At 45.0% G+C, this 25,248-nt stretch overlaps 1 protein-coding gene across 3 annotated transcripts in view; it reads left to right on the top strand.

Annotated features, from left to right (window-relative positions):
• The first annotated feature begins 7,294 nt into the window (after positions 1-7,294).
• Positions 7,295-25,248, top strand: part of COPB1 (coat protein complex I subunit beta 1) — a 45,568-nt gene continuing 27,614 nt past the window's right edge. The window contains exons 1-5 of one of the 3 annotated variants that reach the window (XM_006126326.4): positions 7,295-7,466; positions 16,501-16,651; positions 20,720-20,949; positions 23,923-24,092; positions 25,090-25,204. In XM_006126326.4, the coding sequence (XP_006126388.1) occupies positions 16,561-16,651; positions 20,720-20,949; positions 23,923-24,092; positions 25,090-25,204 (606 nt within the window). In that variant the 5' untranslated portion in view covers positions 7,295-7,466; positions 16,501-16,560. Of the gene's footprint in view, positions 7,471-15,318; positions 15,418-16,500; positions 16,652-20,719; positions 20,950-23,922; positions 24,093-25,089; positions 25,205-25,248 lie in introns of those variants that run through there. The other 2 variants (XM_006126325.4, XM_075928016.1) reach the window with 2 other exon arrangements.

Raw genomic sequence — 25,248 nt, 5'->3', positions numbered from 1 at the left:
TCAAGCTGACTGGTATATAATTCCTTTTTGTTTTCCTTCTTAAAGATCAGTACTAAGTTTGCCCTTCTCTAGCCTTCTGTGACTTCACCTGTCTTCTATGAGGTCTGAGTTGCTAAGGGTTCCAAAACTGAGGACTAATTTCATCTGAATCTGCTGACTTGAATACATCTGACATATCCTAAATAGTGTCCCACCTGGTTAATATTGTGTTGAGTATTTGGTCACCATTTTACTTTTTAGTGAAGACTCAGGCAAAATAGGCAGACTTGGCTGCCTTGATGTCAGCAGTAATTAGAGCTCCTTCTATGCTAAGCCGAGGATGTGCAGTTTCCTTTGTCTTTCTCTTGCTCTTAATAGCTGTGTCGACACGACAACAAAAAGTCAGAAAAGGATACGCAAATTGCGAACCACAATTTGCATATCTTGTTCCGCTTTTCTTTTGGAAGAGGCTTTCCCAAAATTTGCTGCATTTCCACAGTACCAAATTTTAGAAAAACCTCCTCTTTCGGCACATCCTTTCTTGTACAATGAGGTTTAAAGTGATGGTGAAAGAATGCGTCCGCTTTTCCAAATTTTTTTTTCAGAAAAGCGGACGTGTTCCTTAGACACGGCTGCAATGTGGACGTAGCTAATTTATTTGAAGAGTTTTTATATCCCTTGGTAATTGTAACACACTTTGTGCCTTTCTGATATTTTTCTCTGAGTGCTTTTGTATTCCTTATTCATTCATAGTTCCACTTTTTGAGGCCTTTAATGAGCTGAGAATCAAATAAAAGAGTTCCCAATGGAGCCATATTGACCACCTACTATTCTTTTTCTATCTTTCCATATAATCTTATTGTTAGCTTTTGTGTCTTCAGTATTATCTCTTTGAAAAACTACTAGCTCTTCTTTATTCCTTGATTTTTCTTCCCATGGGATTCAACAGACTCAGAACTCATAGGCATAAGTCTGCTCTTTGAAGTCCATTGTCCTTATTCTGCTATTTTCATCTAGGCCATTTGATCGAATCATAAAATCTACCATTTCATAATCACTTTAACCTAGCTGCTTTTCACCTTCAGATTTGCAACCGAATCCTTGTTCATCAGGATCAAGTTGTAGCCTGGGGGAGAAGTATACTAGAATTTATATGAGGGAGGCTCACCAATCTGGCTAGAAGGTTCTAGGTTTCATCCTCCTTACCCCAGGTCACAAAAGTTGAGAACTATAAAGTTATTTCTGAATGTGGATCTGGGGACCCACAACAGCAGATCACAATAAAGACAGTGCCAACTTGAAACAATTTTTTATTATGACAGATATTAAGATGACAGACAAAACACAGCATACAGCATCCAATTACACAGTTGGATTCATTCACCCCTGAGGGTCATTAACAAAATCTGGTTATATAAATTGTGCTTATCTAGGTATATAGATAGAATTACCTAACATAATACCATACTCACATACCCTTCTTCCAGATGACCGAGTGTGGAAGGACCAGCCTCCCTCTGCTTGTGGGACTTTGGTGCAAGGTCAAGTATGGAAAACTTAGAAGCAAAGACTTAGAATAAGTGAAGCAAAGAGCTTAAATGAACTAAAGAGATGCTTGATGAGGGAGAAGATAGAGCTTGTGCTGGAGTCCCGAGCTTCCTTATTCCCATAGCTTTTATCTCTCTTTTGCATCATGATACCCAGCCTCCATTAACCATGAACAAATTTCTGCACCCTGAGATTTTGTGTGTACACATACTTGTTTGGATGGTGATATTGGGACATCTTTTGAATATGTGTGAATAAAATCATCTGATGCCCCACCTTGGACTCATTCCCGGACATGGAAAATCGGGAACCTTGCGGTTAGGTGCAAGAAGGCCTGGTTCCTCCTGTTTCCTTAATCCAAAATGTCAGTTAGCTGGGTCTTGCAGTTTTGGACCTATTTTAGATTTCAGGAGGCACTGAGTCATGCACCCCATCTGTGCACTGATCCAACTGAAGATTTTACCACAAGCTCTTTCATACTTTCTAAAAAGATATTAAGGTTATTTAATTTCTAGAAGATAATTAACCCTTACATATCACACTACACTACTGTTAAACCCAGCTCTTACAGGATAAGTCAAGTCCTGCAGGCCTTGCATTACTGGCATTACTATTAAAATATAGAAAAAGGGATAGGATAGGAAAAGATATAGCTGGGCAGGCTACAAAATTTAAAATGGCTATACCTTGGTTACTTCCTTTACTTCCTGAAACAAGAAGCTGTCCCTATTGTCTTCTATGCACTTATTAGGCATTTCGTGTTTGGTCATACTGTTTTTCCACCAGGTCTTGTGTTTTTGGACATTTTTGTTATTCTAGAAATGCCTTATACACCTCCTGCTATGCTCTTGCCCCTTTATCCTTTGGTCTTTTACCTGGTCTGCCTTTCATTTCCTTCTGGACCTTGGAACAAGCATACCATTACTTCCCTATTTATCATGTCTGTCCTTTTGAAACAAACTATGACAATCCATACCAATTTTTCAATGGCAAGACTTATTCCAAGTCTCCCTGCTGCCAATTAAATACTTGACCTTATGTACTAACATTCCCGTTCTTTCTGTGTATTCCTTGTGCTCTTTGCATTTGTGTATCAACATGCCAGATGTTGAGTGGATTCCCCCACCATTTTCTCTCTTGTTGCATTTCCCTTTTGCCCCTCCCCCCCAACTCGTCTTCTGTTAAGGTCACCTGCTGGTTTTTTTTTTTAACCTACCATCAGGCTTTTGTCACCTGCTCACTTTTGAACACTGCTGAAAGCCCTCCTTGATAGGTTCATGACTCTGTGTACAAAGATGCTCTTCCTCTTTTGGGGCAAGTTAACCCCATTTCTTCTCAGCAGTTTTCCTTCCCAGAATAGAATCCTATGCTTGAGGAAGCCAAAGCCCTACCATCAACACCATCTGTGTGGCCACATTTTCATCTCCAGGATGCCAGTAGGAGCCTCGCAGGCACACATAAGAGGGAAAGTGGCTCATAAGGGAAATCATGCGCTACTAATCTACTAGATAAACTTAAACAACAAATAGTCTGGTAGCACTTTAAAGACTAACAAAACATGTAGATGGTATCATGAGCTTTTGTGCGCACAGCCCACTTCTTCAGATGACCAGCATATACTAGAGTTCTTTGAGGGGGTCAACAAACATGTGGACAAGGGGGATCCAGTGGATATAGTGTACTTAGATTTCCAGAAAGCCTTTGACAAGGTCCCTCACCAAAGGCTCTTAAGTAAAGTGAGTTGTCATGGGATAAGAGGGAAGATCCTGTCATGGACTGATAACTGTTTAAAAGAGAGGAATCAAAGGGTAGGAATAAATGGTAAGTTTTCAGAGTGAAGAGAAGTAGCTAGTGGGGTTCCCTAAGGGTCTATCCTGGGACCAATCCTATTCAACTTATTTATAAATGATCTAGAGAAAGGGAAACAAAATACAGGACTATGTAGCACTTTAAAGACTAACAAGATGGTTTATTAAATGATGAGCTTTCGTGGGCCAGACCCACTTCCTCAGATCAAATAGTGGAAGAAAATAGTCACAACCATATATACCAAAGGATATAAAATGAACACATTTTTTTAATTGTATCCTTTGGTATATATGGTTGTGACTATTTTCTTCCACTATTTGATTTGAGGAAGTGGGTCTGGCCCACGAAAGCTCATCATCTAATAAACCATCTTGTTAGTCTTTAAAGTGCTACATCGTCCTGTATTTTGTTTTAGCTACACCAGACTAACACGGCTACATTTCTATCACTAGAGAAAGGGGTAAATGGTGACATGGCAAAATTTGCACATGATATCAAAAGTCTCAAGATAGTTAAGACCAAAGCAGACTGTGAAGAGCTTCAAAAAGATCTCACCAAAGTAAATGACTGGGCAACAAAATGGCAAATTAAATTTCATGTTGATAAATGTGAAGTAATGCACATTGGAAAAAATAATCCCAACTATACATACAATATGATGGGGACTCATTTAGTTACAGCTACTCAAGAGAGATAGCTTGGAGTCATTGTGGCATGAGAGGGCAGTGCCCAGCAGCTGGAGGGAGCTGGGATGAGCCGAGGCTTCCCCGGACCAATGGATGGAGGCAGGGTGGTGGTGGGAGAAGGGGGGGACAGGGATTGCTGGGACTAAGAACTGGGGAGGAGAGAGAGAGGAGAAAGCCTGAGATTGGTTGCGAGAGGGCAGTGTGGACTGGAGTGGCTGTCAGGCCAGCTGAGTCTAGGGCAAGGAATCAGATGGGCCCAGGCTGGGAGCCAGGATGGTGTGTGTTAGGGTAGTTTTGACAGGAAGGAGGGAAGGAGATAAATGGAACAAGCTGGGCAGGACTCCTGGGAGTGGTCCGAGTATGTTGGGCAGGCTGGAATCAGAGAGGCGGGTGGGGGGATCCTGCTGGGTGTGCTGGGCACTGACTGTGTAATCGCCTCATGGGGAAGTGTCAGTGGAGCCTGAATCTCCTATTCCTTTGCCTCACAGGGACTTATTGAGGAGCTGTCAGGCGCTATCCTTACCAACTCCCTCACTACTGTGAGCAGGCTCAGGTACTAAGCCCTTCGCAACTGGCTCCCTAACCACGGTGCTGCCCCTCCCACTCTGAGGCTCCCTCCCAAGCATGGTTTCTCCAGCAGAAGGGGCAGGAAGGTTCCTTGTTTTCTGCCTGAACTCTTCTTTTTGCTCCAATAATGCTATGGGGTTCTTGAGGAGAGGATCCCTCCCAGGTCAGATACAGGAGAACAGCAGAGTCAGGCCATTGTCTGTCTGGGAAGCCTTCACATCCCCTGTGTCAGTGCCTCAGTTTCCATTTTTGCCTGCCTGGGCCTGTTCCCTGTGGTTTCACATCCAGGTTGGTGCCAGTCCCACTCCTGCACTGCAGTCTAGTATCAACACCTCTCTCTTGCCAGCATCATAAATCCTGCCCTGGAGCCAGAGCTGGAGATGTACTTCCTGAGAGCTGCCCTGCATGCCGTCTTCACCTCAGGCAGGACACCTCCTAAGGGGAGAGAGATCTTCAGCTCCTCCCTGCCAGGATCAGAAGTGACCTTTGGTCCCTGCTCCCTTGATTGGCTGGAGCTCCAGAGCTAGGGGTTGGTGTGCAGAGATGGAAGAAGATGCAGTGTTGGATCCTTCCCTCGAGGGGCATCATGTTACCCTCCCAGGAGGACTTCTTCCTTCCTTCCTTACATAGCAGGCTATGTTTTGCCTAGGTGCCATCCATAGCAGCTTGGGTCTTCCCTACTTTGTTACCTACGAGGCCCTCCACAGATTCCTCCTAAGGTCATGGATTGAGGAGCCAGCTGGCACCCTGCCCTGAACCCTTGTTAATTGCCTGCATTGGGATCTGAATGAGCCAGGCCAGTACTTTATAGAGACCCACATCCTGTGGCAGGTGTAACCCAAGTTTCCCGAACTCTGACCCATAGCTCTCCTTTGCTTTGCAGAGTCTGAACCTGAATGCCAGGCTGGGGAACCTGCTGGCGAAGTCCTCGGCACAGACAGACCCTGTGGTAAGGCAGAGAGCAATTTTACCTTAACTCTGAGGAAGACTGGCAAGGAAAGACTGGAGGATCTATTTCCCACTTTGTCCTCCTAGTTCAGCCCCCAGTGGACTGTCCTATGTCAGGCAATTGGTGCAATGCACGTGTTTCACGCTCCTCGTTCCTTAGCCTCATCTCTGGGACTTCCCCTCTCTGGCTGCTCTGACCCAAGACTGTCTTTTGAGCTGGGGGTGGGAGTGGAGCACAGATGTACTGAAATCATTGGAAACAGTGAGCGGGGCTGGACAAAGGGAGGGACATTCCTAGGCCAGCTTGGACAACTAGGTCCCAGCTAGGGTTGCCAGGTGTCTGGTACTGAACCGAACAGTTCAGTATTTTCGCCTCCTGTCCGGTAAAAAAATCCAGAAAATACCGGACACCTGAAATGTCCTGTACTTTCTGATTTTTTTCCCGGCTAGGAGGCGAAAATCCCAGGCTATCCAGCTTAATACAGAGAGGTGCTTACCGGATTCTGCAGGTGAACTGTTCAGCCTGACACAGGGAGGCAAGATGGTGAGCGGCCACCATCAGCCTGTTAAGGCCAAAAAGCCTCACCATGCATTTCTTAAAGGGGCCACACTCTGTTTTTTTGTTTTTTGCTTAACAACTCTCAGGGGCCTTTTTTTGGTTCAGTATTTTTTCCAAAACCAGCTGGCAACTGTAGTGCCAGCCTGGCTCAGGCACAGGGCTCGCTCCTCTGCTACAGCCTCACAGCTCTGGGCATGGAGCAGGAGCGATGCAGTGAGAGGGGAGCGATGCAGTGAGTGATGCAACTCCTGGGGCAGGGAGGGGAACAGCCATAGGGAAGGGAAGTCACTGCCCAGATGAAGTGGCTGGGGCTACAGTCAAGCCCAGCAGTGCTGCAATGGGGCAGCTGTGGTGACACAATTGGTGACCGATCAATTTTTCTATCAGTAGTAGGTACCACCAGACATCCTCTTTTTGCTTACTTAGCAAATTCTGTCAGCCAAGATCCCCATCTATCAGCCTCTGCTATTTGCCATGGGTTCAAGACTGCCCTTCACATCCTCTGGTCCAAGACTCCCCTTCTGATTTTTCTTCCCCAGGCAGGCCAGTTCGTCCATTGTCACTATATCTTGCTTGATCCCAGGGCCTGCCCACAACATTTTGGGACCTGAAGCAGGACTCTCAAATGATGCCCCGATGCCCCCTCGCTTGGGCCAAAACTTTGAAAGGTCTCAATTCTGCCTTCTTCCTGCTCTACTCTGCCCATGGTACTGCAGACAGAATACACATGCATCAGCAGCAAACACAATTTTCTACATTCTAGGTCCTAGTGGTGCCCCCTCACAGTCTGGCACTTGAGGCAGCCACCTCAGTTCGCCTCATGGTAAGGCCAGCACTGCATGATCCCCCCCAGACAAGTACATTTCTGCCCCCTACTCAGACCCTGCTCACCCACCGGCTGCGACGTGGCCCCTTTGCAAACTCTCTAAAGAGCAAGCAAGGGCACGTGCCAGGGAACCTGCTCAGTTCGGATGCGCATGCTCAGTACCCTCCTAAGCAGGGCCTTCGGGGCGGGCGCTCGGAGTCGCAGCGTTGGTGTGAGTTGGAGCCACGCCCCCCGCGCTCTGATGAGGACACCCGGGGGCAGTGACGTGGCTGCTCAGCTAGTGCCTGCCTGGAGACCGCGGCTGGAGGTCGCGGTCACGTGGTGTGAGAGCCGCGCATGCGCGGGGCTGTATTCCCCCCTCCCTCCCCCCACACACACGCACCGGAACCAGGCGACTTTGTGCCTTGCTGCGCGCGGAGGAGGCGTGTCCTGCTGCGGCCGCCGTAGTACCGATGTGGCCTGTCGCGGGGAGTGGTTCCACGTCAGCCACCGCCGAACGGGCAGAGACGGGGCTCCGGGGGTCCCGCCGCGGGCAGCACTGGAGGCAGGTACAGCGCTTCCAGGGGCTCGGGGCGTGCTGCGGGCCGTGGTCGGAGAGCGGCCCCCGCCCCCTTCCGGAGCCGGCGGCCTCGCTCCGCTCTGCCGGGGAGTCGGGCCAACGCCTGGCCGCGGGTGCGAGGGCGGGTAACCGGCGCGGCCCCCGCGCAAGGGGGTAGCGCGCCACGGAGCCGGGCCCTGCGAGGTCTGCTCGCGCCCCGGCTTGCTGAGGCAGCGAGGTTTAACCGTCCTGAGATTCGTTTTGCCCCTGTGGGCCCGCAGCAGTTACCCGGGCTGCCCGCAGGATCCCACGCCGCCTGCCCCAGCGCCTCGCACGGGCCGGGGCCGAGGCTGCAGCTTTGCTACGAGTTCACCTCTGCTGGGAAGCGTCGTTCTCTTGGGGCTGAAACTCTCCGTGTCAAGTAAAATTGTGGAGAGTTTCAGCAAAGACCCACTCAGCTGGTGTGTGTGTAACTTCTGGGTTTTAAACGTGCTGCTTGTTGTGATCACGTAGCAGTATCGTTAAATCCATGGCGTTACGGTGCACACAAGGACAATGACAAGTTGTAGCTGTAGGTAGCTATAATAGAGGTTATGAAGTAAATCTTTGTTTACTATTCTTTTTAATAGTACTTTGTGTGCTATTTAAGTTCCTCATCTTGCAAACATTTGAATAACTTTGTGCAGGAGTATTCGCTTTGAAGTTAATGGCCCGTGCTTAAAATTAAGTCAATATGAATTTTCAGGTTTGGGGCCATGGTATTTTTTTTTATATATAGCCATTCTGTGGTATGTTGACATAGAGAATATTATAGTTAGGAGTGTTAGTGTGTAATTGAAGTCATGTGATTGCATCAAAATTTAGCAGTTACATGACTATTACATAGTCCCTGGGGACAGAGCTGGCAGTCAGTGCACTCTGGCCCTACTCATGGGGAGCCCCCTGCCATCCTGTGTTGCTGCCTCTCAGAAGTAGCAGTATGGGGTGGCAGATGGGAGTTGGTCTGCAAGGGGAGCTGGCTTAAAAACAGAGGCAGGAGCGTGGGACGGTATACCCTGTATGCTGCTCCACATCCCACAGAGCAATCTCTGTCCACAGCAAGCCTGGATGTGCCAGGACAGGACAGGACAGGGAGGGTGGGTGGGGGGCAAGCGACTCCACAGAGCCAGTGCTTCTGTCCTCGTCCCCATGCCCCGTTGCCTCTGTAGGAGGCAGAAAGGAGGGGCAGGCAAATCCATATGCGTATTTGGATCCTGCTTGCCCCCTTCACCCTCGGTGCTGCTGCTGGAATTAGCAGTGCAGGGGCAGGGATCCGTGGAGTCGGTGCCCACCTGCCCCCCCTTGCTGCCTCTGATACAAAGGCAGCAAGGGGGAGAGAATGCCTGTAGTCAACAGGATTAACCAATAAGCCTTGGTTTATCAGTTAATCGTGTAGTCATTTACATGTTGACATCCCTAAGTATAGTTACTATCTGAAGTGTTTCATTTTTTCATAAAAAATAGGAAAATGTGAACTAAAACATGCGCTTTAAAATTTTGAACTAATATTGTCGCTAGTTTTCATCAGGGAATAGTTACTTAGAAAAATGACAGTTTTTGAACTGATGATGTAAGCTGGAGATATAAAATCCTGTTTAACTGGTTAATTATATTGTTTAACCAGTTAACCGATTTAAAGAGGGGTGAGTGGGGGGGCCCCTGTCTGCCTCTGGGTGGAATGTCCCCTTCCCTTCCCTTCCTCCTCCTCCCCAGGCAGAGGCTGCTTCAGTCCAGTCAGAGCAGCCCCTGGCTGTAGCCTTCCCACTGCAGGCAGGGGCTGCATGGGCTGGGATGCCAGAACATCCCCTGCTTGTGGAGGTCCAGGGTACATGTCAGGCAGGGGCTGTTCTGGCATCCTGATTGGAGCAGCCCTTGCCTGTGGGGTGCACACCAAAGGCAGGGGCTGTGCTAGAGTAGTCCCCTGGCTGCAGTAGGCAGGGAGCTGCTCCACCACTGGTAAGCCTCAAATCCCTATTATAAGCAATTATAAATTTACCTTGCAATCTTGATATGTTTTAGCCTGTGTCTTCAGAGAGTGCTAAAATATGTGCAGTTGCTGAAAAACAGTTATGCAGCTCTGTAATTCTAGGGAATGGTTTAGGGCATTGGGGCTCAAGCAGAGTGCAAATACCCTGGGGGGATATGCAGGAGAGGAAAAGTCAACTCATACGAATATTTGCCTACTTTTTCAACATGATACATAAAAAGCACTAGCAATATCAGTACAAACTAAATTTTCATACGAACAATGACTTATTTATACTGCACTATATGTGATGCACCAAAACGTATTCCAATTGATTTATAATTGGATGGTAAAAATAAAAGAGCAGTTTTTTTACTAACTGTTGTGATGCTTTTGTATTTTTGTCTGATTTTTATAAGCATTTTTATGCAGTTATGAAATGTTTTATATTAGCACCCTGTTTTATATACACTAATCAACAATACTTGATTATGCTGTCTATGAAGTCTCACATGGGTCTCAAGATAGGGTAGGGGGAGCAGAACATTTGTATTAGATGCCATGTAAAAATTCTCAGCACTTGCTGCATATTTTGTTGCACTTATCATCATCATAAGCTCAAAGTTTCACATTTCTCAAAATGAGTAAGTTCCAGCAGGTGAGCTCATTGGGACACAAGATCACATGGGTAGTTGACATTGATGTAGTCCATTATCATAATTCTGATGGAGCTTTTAACTTTAGCAGACTTTCAGACTTATCACAGTACCCTTAACCATCTTGATGCTGCCTTTTCTTTGCTTTGGAGTGTTTGGAAAAGATATCCACATTGTCCTGTCTCAGAGCCTGAATCCTGATTAGCCTTCAGATCTCTTAGTTTTGAAAGAGAGCTGGACAAATTTTTGAGTGCAATTGTATGAGGGGGTTGCCTGTGATGGTAGTGGGCAGAGCTCAGTAGCCCTGGAGCTCAATTTCAATTTATTTCCTTTGTGCATAAAGCTTATCCTAAAGAGCTTCTGTTTTGTCACCAGGCTCAGGAAGCAGTTCCGGTCTCCCCAATGTATTGGGGAAGATTTTTTTAAAAAAATCTCCTAAAGCATCAGACAATGGCCATGGCTGGAGATGAGACTTGTCGGGGTGGGCTTGGGCCAGGTCTCTGCACGACATTCAGCTTTCTCTCAGATGCTTGACTAGCTGATTATTGCTCATTTACTCAGGATCTAACTGACCACTAGGTGTGAGAGCAGGAAGGAATTCTGTCTTTAAGTCAGATTGACAGTGACATGGCAGGTTGTGCTTTCCTTTGCAGCATATGGGTGCAAAACACCTACTTGGACTAGCTGGGTATATCTCACTTATATATTTCCTGCCATTAGAACATAGGATGGCTGTACTGCGTCAGACCAATGGTCCACCTAACCCACTATTCTGTCCTCTGATAGTGACCAGTGCCATGTTTTAGAAGGAATGAGCAGAACAGGTAATCATCAAATGATCCTTCCCTTGTCAGCTATTCCCAGCTTCTGGCAAAGAGAGGCTGGGGAAGGTGTTCCTGACCATTATGGCTATCATCCATGAATTTATCTAGTTCTTTTTTGAACCCTGTGATAGTCTTGGCCTTCACAACATGCTCTGGCAGTGAGCTCCATGGGTTGACTGCATTCTGTGCAGACATACTTCCTTTTGTTTGTTTTTAAATCTGCTTCCTATTAATTTCATGTGGTGATTTTTAGTTACTGTGTTACGAGTCATGATTTTATATAGACCTCTATCATATCTCTCCCTAGTTGTCTCATTTCCATGTTGAAAAGTCCCATTTTTACTGAATTCTCCTCATATGGAAGCCATTCTATACCCCTAATCACATTTGCTGCCCTTTTCTGAACTTTTTCCTGAATACTGCATGCAGGTATGGTCAAAAAGACACTGGAATTGGAAGTGGACATATCATGAATTTATATAGAGGCAATATACTATTTTTGTCTTACTTTCTATCCCTTTCTTAATGATTTCCAACATTCTGTTGGCTTTTTTGACTGCCGCTGCACATTGAGTGGATATTTTCAGAGAACGATCCACAATGATTCCAAGATCATTTTCCTGAGAGGAAGAGCTAATTTTAAACCCCTTCGTTTTCTATGGCTAGTTGGGATTATGTTTTCCAATGTGTAAGACTGCATTTGTCAACATTGATTCTCATCTGCCGTTTTGTTGCCCAATCACCCAATTTTATGAGATCCCTTTGTAACTCTTCACAATCTGTTTTGGACTTGGCTATCTTGAGTAACTTTACATCTTCTGCTGATTTTGCAACCTCTCTGTCTACATTTTTTCCAGATAATTTATGAATATGTTGAATAATACTGATTCCAGGACAGGTCCCTGGAAGACACCACTATTTACCTCTCTCCATTCAGGAAAACTGTCACTTTATTCCTACCTTTTATTCCCTGCTTTAAAAGCAGATACTGATCCATGAGAGGACCTTCCCTCTTATTCCATGGCTTACTTTGCTTCAGAGCCTTTGGTGAGGGACCTTGCCAAAGATTTTCTTAATTTCAAAGTAAACTATATCGCAGGGATCACCATTGTCCACATGCTTGTTGACACCTTCAATTCTGGTAAGATGGGTGTGGCGTGATTTCCATTTACAAAAACCATGTTGGGTTTTCCCCAACAAATTCTGTATGTCTGTCTAACAATTGTTCTTTACTACATATAAGCCAATTTGACTAGCTTTTGCCTGTAATTGCTGGGATCGCATGGGGAGCCTTTTTAAAAAATTGGTGTCATATTTGCTATCCTCCAGTCATCTAGGACAGAAGCTGATTTGAATGATAAATTATATACAGGCAGTCCCCGGGTTACGTACAAGATAGGGACTGTAGGTTTGTTCTTAAGTTGAATCTGTATGTAAGTCGGAACTGGTGTCCAGATTCAGCCGCTGCTGAAACTGATCAGTTTCAACAGCGGCTGAATCTGGATGCCAGTTCTGACTTACATACAGATTCAACTTAAGAATCCCAGGCATCCCCAAGACAGCTGCTGCTGAAACTGATCAGCGGCTGATTCTAGGAAGCCCCATGCAGGGGCTTCCTATAGTCAGCCACTGGTCAGTTTCAGCAGCGGCTGACTTGGGGGACGCCTGGGGCAGAGCAGCTGGGGTGCTGCCGGGTCGCTCCAGTAGCGCCAAGGAGCGGTGCTGCGGGACCAACCGGCAGCGCCCCACCTGCTCTACCACAGGCCCGAGGCTTTGCTCCACATTTCCCTGATCTGCTGGGGTGGGAGGGCACTAGCTGCGCCCCCCCAGCAGACCAGGGACACGGGGAGCAAAGCAGCAGCGGCGGGGTGCTGCACCTCTGAGGCTTTGCTCTGGCAAAGCCTCAGAGGCGTGGGACTCCGCTGCGGCTGCCGCTTTGCTCGCAGTGCCTCTGGTCTGCTGGGGACCGTCTCCAGCAGACCAGGGACACCGGGAGCAGCTTTTCTCGCCCCGGAGGTCGAGGTGGCGGGACTGCTGCGCTCTGGGTGGTCCCGCTGCCTGCGAGCTCCGGGGGGAGAGAGCCCCGTTCGTAAGTGCGGGTCCGACATAAGTCGGATCCGCGTAACTCGGGGACTGCCTGTATTACGGTTAGTAGTTAGGGACGTAAAATCCCATTTAATCGGTTCACCAGCGCAGTGGGCCTAACCAGGGCTGGAGCGGTCCCTCCCCCTTCTGTGGTGCAGCATGGATGCTTTGGCCATGTCAGGCCTGCCATAGGTGGGAGCTGCTCCAGTCTGACTGGGCCACCGGTTAACCATAAGTGGTAAGCATCACCCAGTAAGGATGATTTGGATTTGAAAACCTTCCTAACAATACTCAGCCATGAAAACCTATTCATAAGAATGGCCATAGTGGGTCAGACCAAAGGTCCATCTAGCCTGGTATCCTGTCTGCCAACAGTGGCCAATACCGGAGGGAACACAACAGGTAATCCTCACACGATTCCTCCCCCTGTCACCCATTTCCAGACCAACAGAGGCTAGGGACATCATTCCTACCTATCCTGGCTAATAGCCAATGATGGACCTAACTTTCATGGATCTATATAGCAATTTTTTGAACCCTGTTAAAGTCCTAGTCTTCATCACATCCTCTGGCAAGGAGTTCCACATATTGACTGTTTGCTGAGTGAAGGAGAACTTCCTTTTGTTTATTTTAAACCTGTTGCCTATTCATTTCATTTGGTGAACTCTAGTTCTTTTATTGAGGGAGTAAGTAAATAACTTTTCCGTATTGACTTTTGCCATATTAGTCATGATTTTATAGACCTCTACCATATCCCTCCCCCCCCACCTTAGTCGCCTCTTTTCTAAGCTGAAAAATCCAAGTCTTTTTAATCTCTCTTCATATGAGACCCGTTCCAAAACCCTCATCATTTTTGTTGCCCTTTTCTGAACCCCTTCCAGTGCCAATATATCTTTTTTCAAAGAATGTTTAAGTTTCCTTCAGTGGCCTTGTTTTCCTTGAGTGATTCTCAGTCCCTTCTGTTTTCTGTCTGTGGCGCATAATATAGTCTAGTCTCCTGGTGGCTGTAAAACTTTGGTCTCATTTCAGTTGTTGACTTAACGTGCAAGTGCTTGTTAGTATTGGTGGTCTGTATTGTATAGAAGTCAGATATAATGATCTCTAAGTCCTTTCTGCCCTTAAGCTCTATGAAGTTTAATCAAGCATGTGGTTATAAGATATTGTACAAGTGATTGTTTTTCATTTTTAAAAAAAAGAACAGTTAACTACCCTGAATAAAAAAATACTATGTAAAGCTTTGAATTTGTTTTATGTATGAGTTCTTAATAAGTACTAGGAATCTCAGCATGTAGACGACTACACGATAAACCCTGGCTTATCGGTTAATCAGTTAATCTTGTTGACTACATGCACTTCCCTCCTCCCCGCTGCCTCTGTATCAGAGGCAGTAAGGGGGGGGGAGGTGGGAGCTGGTGCTAGTGAGATGCTGGCTTTTAAGCTGTCTCCCCCTGAGCACTGGATCCTGTGGTGCCCCCACTGCCACACTGCTGCCTCTGATAGAGGGGCAGCAGCGTGGGGGGGAGGGGGGAGCAGGCAGGAGTTGGTACACTGAGGAAGCTGGCTTTCAAGCCAGTTGCCCCTGTGTATTTGCTCCCGCAGAGCTGCCTGCTCCTCCGCGCTGATGCCTCTCTTATCAGTGGCAGCAGCATGGGTAGGGGGGACAGGCAGGAGCTGATATGTGGGGAGCCGTCTTTTAAGGCATCTCTCCATGTGTGCCAGCTCTGCAGAGCCAGCTACCTCTCACAGAGGCAGTGGGGAGCCCAGGGCATGCTGCCGTGGAGCATCCTCTGTCCATGGGGAGCTTGGGCCAGCAGCCCCTGTCTGCTACAGGCCCAGGCTTGCCTCAGATGGGGCTGTGCCATGGGGTGCGAGAGCAGCCTCTGTCTCTGGGAAGCTCAGGGATAGGGACAGGGACTGCTGGAACCCCACGCTGCTGGACTGCAATGGAATCCCTAGGAGTGGGACCGGGAGTGCACTGATTGCCAGCCCCGCCCCTGGGGACTATGAAATAGTCATGTAACCATTAACATTTGATGAGGTTACACAACTATTCAATTACACACTATCCGACATCCCTAATAAGAACTACAAGTTGAATCTGCAACCTGGTTGTGATGGGGTGAGGTCACAGAAGACCCATTGTGGGTGCTTCCTAGGGTGCTGACAAGGCCACTGTCACTCCTTTTCCTGCTCTCTGGGGGCTTCTTGCTACCATGCCAAGCCAAGGCACAGAGCTGAGATCATTGCCTCCCTCCCTCCCCCCCCCCCCCCCCCCCGCCTCAATACAGACACTGAAACTTTTCAGGTCCAAGGAAATGCAATTTTGGGCCCAGCTTCCTGGGATACCACTCCCCAAATGGGATCAGAACCCCAAAGGAATCCATTAGGTAAGCCCCCTTTAACTATGAAAAGAGGAATGTACACACTGATTGCTCCCCCAGATAACAATTATTTACACTCTGCTTGATAGTAAATAAGTGATTTTATTAAGTACAAGCATTAGGATTTAAGGAGTTATAATGAGAATAGGCAGAGCAAAGTAGATTACAAACTTAAAATAACAGAAAATGCTTAGCTAATTCTAACACTAAAACCTCAGTACAAACTTATTTCCAATTCACCCTCAAACTGTTCTTGTTCCAGCTAAGCTGACAAACTAGGGAAGTTCCCTATCACTGGGGTCTCTGGTTCACTTTATTGGGTGTGCCAGCCAAAGACCAAGAAACTCCTACCTCCCTATTGTTTTATAAATTTCCACTTTGGGCAAGAATTCTCTTTCTGCATTGCACCCTTAGAGGGGAAGTTACCTCACCAGCCCCTACCAATTAGAGAGGTCCCATGACTTTGTAGGACTAACCACTGCTAAGACTTAAAGGACAGAAGGGACTGTTGACTTATGATTGCTAAACATTGAGGCATCCCAGCATTGCAAACACCCTTGCTGGCTTTCCTTTGAATATTTAAAACCACAAAACATTCCATACTGCATGTGTCTAATTGTACACACAAGAATTCTACATATGCCAAAGTGAGATATACAGACCCAACAATTAAAATTTTTAAAAGGTTAAATTACATTTTGTAATCCTGGTTATAGTATTTGTTACTGTTTTATAATACTTTGGTCTTATCAGTCACAAAGTGCTTTGCAGCCTGATTCTCAACTCACTAGACCCTGTAAGACTTGTTGGTAAGTAGCTAAGTAATAAACATATTTCATTGGTTTTTTTTTCCATGTTGCTCTTTGGGGATTTGGCATATTTGTTTTAACATTTTAATACAGTGTGTTAATAAGAACATTTATAAAGTGAAAGAACATCTTTAAGACATTTTGAACAGTTTAGAAAACCTTTACATTTAAAATTGTGGTGAAACAATGTTTAATATTTTTGTGGAAATTGCAATAAAATATTTTTGTGGTGTTTTACTGTGCAGTTATTAACAAGTTGCATTAATTCCATTTTTTCTAGACTGCCTGATATCTTTCAGAAGTAGTTATTCTATTAAGAAGATATTTGTAATCAAGAACAATGACAGCCGCAGAAAATGTATGTTATACGTTGATTAATGTTCCAATGGATTCAGAACCACCATCTGAAATCAGCTTAAAAAATGACCTAGGCAAGTAATATATTTTATGGTTAGCACGAAATTATTTTTCTTGAATTAACACTTGTAATTATTTACAATAACCTTTAATGAGAGACTTTACTTTGTTTCTATATTTTACAATCTCAAACTATGAACTTTTAAAAATAACTAAAACAATTAGTTGTCATATTATGTTTAAACCTAATTTAATAATTGGAAGACTTTTATGCATAACATTGCTATTCTAAGACAATAAAAAGGTCAGAATTCAGATCTGAACTTAAATGCAGAAGTTGAATGGGATTACTCACTCACTTAAATACCTTGATGAATTTAAAGCACCTATCCGAAATATGTCTTGCAATTTAAAAGCAAGAAACATTGGGGTGAAACTATCATTGTGTTTTATGACTTGAATACTTTCCAAGTATCCTCCTAAGGCCTATTGGAAGATGGGAAACAGAGTACAGTAAACTTCCGATAATCTGGCACCTTTAGGACCCAGGGGGTGCCAGGCTATCAGATATGCCGGACTATTGGAAGGGGGGGCTATGAGGGGTCTGGGGTGGCATCCCCCCCACCCGAGACCCCTCATAGCCCCCCCTTTGGATAGTCCGGCTCTGCCCCAGGTGTCCCTGATTCAGCCGCTGCTGGTCAGTTTCAGCAGTGACTGAATCGGGAACGCCTGCAGCAGAGCAGCTGGAGTGCTGCCGGGTTGGTCCGGTAGCGCCAACCCTTCGCGTGGTGAGACCAACCCGTCAGCACCCCAGCTGCTTTTGGGGATGCCTGGGGCAGAGCAGCTGGGGTGCTGCCGGGTTGGTCCGGCAGCACCACTCCTCGGCGCTACTGGACCAAACCGGCAGCATCCCAGCTGCTCTGTCCCAGGTGTACCCAAGTCAGCTGCTGCTGAAAGTGATCAGGGGCTGATTCCAGGAAGCCGGGGCAGAGCTGCTCTGGCCCGGGCTTCCTGGAGTCAGCCGCTGGTCAGTTTCAGCAGCGGCTGAATCGTGGAAGCTGGGGGCAGAGCAGCTCCAATGGTCTGGCTGCCCGGAGCACTTTCGGGTTCCTGATGGTGCCGGACCATCAGGAGTGCCGGACCATCGGAGTTTTAGAATCATAGAATAATAGGACTGGAAGGGACCTCGAGAGGTCATCGAGTCCAGCCCCCCGCCCTCAAGGCAGGATCAAGCTCCGTCTACACCATCCCTGACAGATGTCTATCTAACCTGTTCTTAAATATCTCCAGAGAGGGAGATTCCACCACCTCCCTTTACTGTAGTTACTTTATGGTAAAGCCTTTTTGGCCACTCAAACTGCCTCCTATACACGGAGGGTCAGGGGGGGAAACAATACATTTCTGCATTTTCTGTATGTGGAAAGATAGCACTTCCTACTGAGGTCAGTGAGAGTTAAATTAGTCCTAAATGCAGATTTCAAGGAGCGTGCCTGGTTGCAAGTCCTATTCTATCACATCACATATTGAACTGTTGCAACCATTCTTAAAGCAGAGAAAGGAGAGAGTAGAATACCTCTAAAAGCCACTTGAAATTTCAAAACCCAGTAGTAGTGTAACCACAATTTCCTCCCCATAATTCAAAAGTACCTACCTTAATGTGTTGTCAGAAGTCTGTCCATTGTGATATAAATACTTTATAGCCCTACCAATCTCTTCTAATTAAATACTAACATATGAAGTAATCTGTGAATTTAGGTTTGTTGGATTAATGTTAAACCTAGCTTTGGTTGGTTCAGGGAAAGTACTGTTGACACCCCCACCTTCACCATGCACTTCTCAAGAACTCTGTGTTGTGGAGCCTCAGACAGGGTGGTATGTCTAGTGCTTTTGTGGTAACTGTTCATTAATGGAATCTCATTTATATATCCTGTATTTATTGTATCTGAGAGAGTCTCTTTGTCAATATTTTCTCTTGTCCTATTTTTATAATCCATGTTTGTGCTCCGTATTTCAATGCATTCCTTAATAAATCTACTTGAAGGCTTCAAGTTTTTGCTGCTTTGTAATTGAGTACATATTACCAGCACTTTGGCATCCTTACTAACTCAGAGGTTACTTCTGAGCACATGCTGTGCCAAAAAAAATTTACTGTACACAATATTTTAAAATTCTACAAAATTCTGGAAGTGCTGCCAAATACATCTAGAGTCTCCAGGATGACTTTGGGGAGCACAGGCCACTGGCTGCACTGAGGCAGAGATCACTTTCCCCAGGCTGCAGTCAACCCTGACACATCCCAAGGATTGGTCCAGCCTCAGAAACACCACAGGGCCCTGCCCCCCTGTGGGTGTGGGCAGGCAGGATCCAAGTGTGGAAGGATCCACTTGTGGGCTGAGAGGGTTCTGTGTGGATAGCTCAGTGAGGGATAGGGATGTAAGCCACTAGCTGACTACCCAATAAGCATATGCTTATTGTGTAGTTGAGTAGTGACTTCACTAGTCATTCTCTCTCTCTCCCTCCTCCACCCTTGCTGCCTCTATCACAGAGTTGCAGCAATGGGGTGGGAGGGGAGCCGGTGCTGGGGGGAGTTGATTTAAAAGCTGGTTTCCCCCAGCACTATCTTGGCGGGGAAGGGGGGAGAGCAAAAGAGGCAAAGGCATAGAGGGGGACCAGCGTGAGCCAGGACTCGGCTGATTCTTGGCTTATTCCTGGTTCCCTCTGCTGTGGTGTCTGTTTATTAAATGTATTAAGAGCCATCTGATTTAAAAAGCAGATGCACAGAGGGGGAGACAAGGCACAAGCTGGGAATAGGCTCTTCATACACTTACACGTCAGAGCTGCTGCGGGATTAACTCCTGGACCAGGAGCTAACCCTGCTATGGCTCTGCAGTTTCCCTTCACTGACTAATCGAGTAGTGGATGGAAATTCCATCGACTATTTGATTAGCTGTTTACCCACAATTTAACATTCCTAGTGGGGGATTGGGCACGGAGGGGGATCTAGAGGCACATGAACTAGTTGCAGGGAGTTTTGGGTGCAGTGGCAATGGGACTGCAGGCTGGTCCAGATGAAGGTAGTTGGTGCTCAGTGGGTGAGGGGATCAGTGGGGTAGGGATCCAAGTGCAGGTGGCTCCTTGGGGTGAGCCAGGTGCAGGGTAAATGGGGGTGCTCTTTGTTGGGGCTTCTGAGTGAAGGGGGAGATGAGGCTTTGTGGAAGTATCTAGATGAGGGGGTCTGAATGCATGGGATTTGGTCAGGTGGGGGGCAGTTCTATGTACAAGGATGCTTCCTCCCCGCTCCCCCCCCCCCCCCCAGCCCCCAGAGCAGAGGAACAATAGGTGAAAGTGGGGATGTGGTAGAGCTTCCTGCAGCTTGGGGGAGAAATCTGGGGAAGAGTCTGACTCAGTCCTGGATGCTGAGCAAGGGAAGGGGAAGTCCTATCCAGCCCAGCTGGGACTAACATCTGAGTCTAGTGTATGATAGCAGCCACCAGCTGGGTCTTTTCTAGTCATGCTCCCTCTTCCACAGTAACTTTCTGTTAACTGCCCCGAGCACCCAGAACATTTCTGTAGAGAGTCACATGACCACTCGTGTTTTTCCTTTGCTTCCCTGTTAATCATGTTTTTGTGGGGAAGCAAAGAAAATGGGGCGAAGGGGAGAAGGCGTATATAAATTCTGTGCATACACAGTGGTGCAAAATACCCCCAGGAGTAAGAGGTACCTATGCAAGAATGACTGCAACACCATAATGCATTGTGATTTCCTGGTGTGGAGTATGGTCTGTCAGTAATGAAAATCCCTTCATTAGATCTGTGTTGTGAATTAACTGAGTTTCAGTGGAAGATAAATTATAGCAGTACTTATTAAACCTCCCATGCTCTTTTTTTATTCTTAAGTTTGTGAGTAAGAATTTATTAGTTTACCTTTGAGCTTATTCATGTTGTGTTCTATGACTTGATCTCCTAGATGCTACAGTTATACAAAAATGTGAGCAAGGTTTATATTATTGGCATGAAGGATCTATATTTCTGTTGCATTGTTTTAACAAGTGTTGATTATTTAAGTAATTCTGGGAGGATCTGTTACTTCCACTTTATGTATTTGCTGTGCTTACATTTGAACTCCTCCTTCCCTCTACCAGAAAAAGGAGATGTAAAGTCTAAGACAGAGGCCTTGAAGAAAGTAATTATTATGATCCTGAATGGTGAAAAACTACCTGGACTTCTGATGACAATTATCCGTTTTGTACTGCCTCTTCAAGATCACACTATCAAAAAGCTATTGTTAGTTTTTTGGGAGATAGTTCCAAAGACCACTCCAGATGGCAAGTTGTTGCAAGAAATGATCCTTGTGTGTGATGCCTATAGAAAGGTAAACATGTTTGTTATTTGTTCTTTGAGTTTATGCCCCATAACCCTTTTATCTGACCATTTTCTACGTAATGCATATCCTGGTGATGTCACATTTTGTTGTTAATAAGGAGTGGATATACCGTGTTCACTTTCTCAGTGGCCTAAGCACTCTGCCTGGCTAGGCCAGAACTGAGGAACTGCTAACCGGAAGATGTGTTGTCAAGAAAATACAAACATTTTCAGTGATGCTGTTACCCTCTCTTGCGATAATCTTCTCTGTGGATTAACAGTGTGGATGAGGAAATATAAGAGGGAGAGTTATTCTTTGAAATAAGTGTATCATAGGCTATTTAGGACTTTGACAGATGGTAATCTGCACTTAAATTAAACCTGGACTTGAAATTGCAGTACCCATGTCCATGTGTGCAATACATACATATTGGTTTCTTATCTAAAGGATGGCATATGTGCCTGGTCTAGTTGGAACAATCAGAATATCCCTGCATAAAAGTTTTTGTTTGTGTAGTTGAGCGCTAAAGGTATGGACAATTGTAGCATGATCTGCATCTGAGAAGAAAGATTGTAATTTCTTGGCCAGCTGCAGATAAAAGTTGATGTTTCTGGCCATTGCTGATTTTTTTTTTTTTTTTTTTTTTTTTTTTGCAGTGTTGGTTCGAGGGTTTTAGAGAGACAACGTGGGTGAGGTATCATATTTTATTGGACCAGCTTCTGTTGGTGAGAGAGACAGGTTTTTGAGCTTAAGGAGACCTGCAGAAGAACTTGATTTAAGCTCGTCAGCTTATCTCTCTCCCCAACAGAAGTTGGTGTAATGAAAGTGATGTCACCCATCTCGTCTCTTTTTGGTCTGGGCTGCATGGAGCCCAATTTAGTCTGTGAGTTAGCTTTCATCCACACGCTGGAACTTCCAGCAGATACCTGTTCCTATTAGGGATGTAAGTGACTAGTCAACTATCAGATAAGCAAAAGCTTTATCAGATGGTCAACACGCTAGTCAGCTAGTCTCTTCTCCCTGCACCTTGCTGCCTCGATCAGAAAGAGGCAGTAAGCAGGGGTGGAAGAGGAGGAGATGTTGGAGGGAGCCGGCTTAAAAGCCAGTTTCCCCAAGTTCTAGCTCCATGGGAGGGGACAGGGTTGCAGTGGGCGGTGTTCCACCTTTGAAATGTACAGGAGTCCCTGTTGGGGCTCTTGTGCATTTCAAAGTGGAAGCGCCTGCATGGATCCCAGAGACAGCAGGGGACTCCCTGCTCGCCCCAAGTTCCATGTGGCAGTTCCGATTTGAAATGTACAAGAGCCCCAGCAGGGACTCTTGTGCATTTCAAAGGCGGAATGCTACGCAGCACTTCCATCTTTGAACTGTAGCAAGAGCCAGGCAGCTCTTACTACATTTCAAAGTGGAAGCAACCTTATCAACTAATCGAATAGTTGATGGGAAGTCCATTGACTATTTGATTAGTTGATTAATCTAATTTTGACATCCCTAGTTCATATAAATGAAAGAGAGGCATGTAAGTGGGCATCATCAGAGGTTTACTAAGCAAAAGGGGCCTCAATTTCCTACCCTGTGGGATACCGTATGGTAATGAGAATGTACTGATACACCATGGTGCCAGCTCATTGGTCACCCAAGTGATGTTAGACTTTTTTTTTTTTGACATTGCAAAAAAGGGGAGTTTTAAGAAGTGATTAGAAAGATGACAAAGCTTGATGGAGGATTCCTCTCATGCAAAGTGGGAGCATGAGAGGGAGCATCAGAGTCCTTGATCAGAAATTTAATATGTAAGCAGTGAAGGTTGGCATCATTGGCAAAGCAGAAGGGAAATCCCTCTCAAAATCAGTGGCATAGGTATAATGGAATCAACCTGTATCCATCTTTTTGAGGTGATTGATAGATTTTGTGTCATGTCTAGGTTTGAGACCCAAACGAATATGATCCAGAAAGAAGGGTATTGGATGCCGCTTGATTATTTTTTTTTTTTTTTAATTCTATAACCTATTCCTCAGAGTTTAGAAATATGGCAGAAAGTGGCAAGTTTGTTTCTGCAGGGACTAGACCCTACAATGTTGAAGGGTGTTCAGCAATTTGCCCTTCCTCAAGGAGGCATTAATTATCACTAACAATGAAAAGCACAAACATTTCCGACTAGTTACCATTAGGAGGGTCATAATTTGTTGAATGAGCATTTCTTTTCCAGCACATTTAAAACATACTGTCCTGAAACTGTTGGAAGAGATTGTACATTTGTTCCTTTCAGCACTTACGCTTCAGCTAGACCAGACTAACACGGCTGCATCTCTGTCACTTCTGCTTTGGTGTCTGAGACTGTCCTGAGTCTTAATTAACATTCACTCTGAAATAATATGAGAGAACTTCACTGTCAGAAATATTTGTCTTTGAGATGTAGCTGAGAATCTGAAGTAATGCAATGGAGTAATGGCTTTTCCAATGAAATCTTCAAGTTACGAAAACATGGATAGTCATTTTATCTAGTTTTATTTTAATTGCCATTTTCAATCAGAATAATGTAGTAATGTAATGAATCAATCATCATGGTTGCCACTTTATCTGAAAATACTTAAGGAATTTGCTTCTTTTTGTTGATCAGGAAAAATAACTACATTGGAACCCTAAAAGTAAAAATAGAAGCTTAAAAACTTGAGCCCAAAGACTCTAAAATTGGTACACAAATGTTTGCTTCTTTTCCATTTATGACCTGCCTTCCTCTGGCTTCATGTTCAGGTTAAAGACATTTAGTTTTCCCTTACTGCATTTTCTTCTCTAAAGAGCGAGAGATCTGTAATCCCATATATAGTAATGATTCTAAATCCATCAATGTTTCTACAGTTGTGAAGAACTAAAATCTATATGCAGGGAGTTTTCATCAGTCATTTAAGCTCTTGATCATAGGGCAGGAAATATTGTAAAATGGTAATACTTGGTATTTCAGCAAACACTTTACTTTTCTTGCTTTAGGATCTTCAGCACCCGAATGAATTTATCCGGGGCTCTACTCTTCGTTTTCTTTGCAAGCTGAAAGAAGCAGAATTACTGGAACCTTTGATGCCAGCTATTCGTGCATGTTTGGAACATCGTCACAGCTATGTGCGTAGAAATGCAGTCCTTGCAATCTACACAATTTACAGGTAAAAGTCTGTGAATTATTTAAACCTTTGGAAGTCCAGTTTAATGTCAGTGGATTTCACCTGGAAAGTCCTAACGAAAAATGAGGCTAATATAAGATTATTTTTGATCCTGCTTTTTCAGTAGATATAATACCTTTCTACCATTACAGCTTTCTCAAATATAACTAAGGCCACTTTGAGTGGGAAAACTTCTGCATTTCTGCAGAGCTCCACTGAAATCAGCTTAGTTCTGGTTGGTGGGATGAAAATTGTACAGCTGTTTTGAATACATAGAAAGATGTCCAAGTGGGACAACTTTCAATTAATTTTATTTTTTTATAAATTATGTAGTGTAGTGTTATGATTTAGTTGAAAATGCTGTAGTAGCAATGTGAAAGTTGTGTTCTCAAACAAAAAGTGTAGTTGTCCGATGGAATATTACAAATAAACTAAAATTAAACCCAAACCACTGGGGAAGGTCTTAGTTACAAACGTAACAGGCAAGCAATAATTAAGCAAATATGAATGTGTATATTCTTTACATCCACAGCTCGACAAATAATACAGTCTACTCGCCCGTGGCAAGTAGATTGTAACCCAGAAGAGCTGCGTTTGGGCAATCTGCGCTCGCGGTTCGGCGAGCCCTGTTTACATCCATTCATTTTTAATGTAAATGTGTAACCTGCACCTGACGTGTGTAATGGTATTTAGACCACTTACAACAAGTGAGCTCTAGACAAAGTTGAGAGCCAGCTGGCTCAAGCTGTAGAGGCTCCTTTACTAAACTCCAGAGGTCCCAGCTTTGAAGCCACTGCAGGCGCGCTTACAGGTGCTTAACTAGATGTAGGTTACAAATGCACAAAGGATTTTTTTTTTTTTAAAGGTGACTATCAAGGGTAAATACGACATAAACATTTATGTAGCACATATGCTGTTAATTATTTAGCTGTATCACTTTATTTTTCTTATGGCTTTTTTTAAAATCCTTTTTTTTTTTTTTTTTTTTTTTTTCCCCAAGAAACTTTGAACATCTTATACCTGATGCTCCTGAACTGATCCATGATTTCCTGGTGAATGAGAAAGATGCAAGCTGCAAAAGAAATGCCTTTATGATGCTAATTCATGCAGATCAGGTAAAATTAGATAATTTTCTTATGGTGTTTTTTTACTCTTTAAA

This window comes from Pelodiscus sinensis, chromosome 4 (assembly GCF_049634645.1).
Source record: "Pelodiscus sinensis isolate JC-2024 chromosome 4, ASM4963464v1, whole genome shotgun sequence".
NCBI classification, from domain to species: domain Eukaryota; kingdom Metazoa; phylum Chordata; order Testudines; family Trionychidae; genus Pelodiscus; species Pelodiscus sinensis.
Note: the sequence above shows the minus strand (reverse complement) of the source record. Positions and strands in the feature narration are given on the sequence as shown.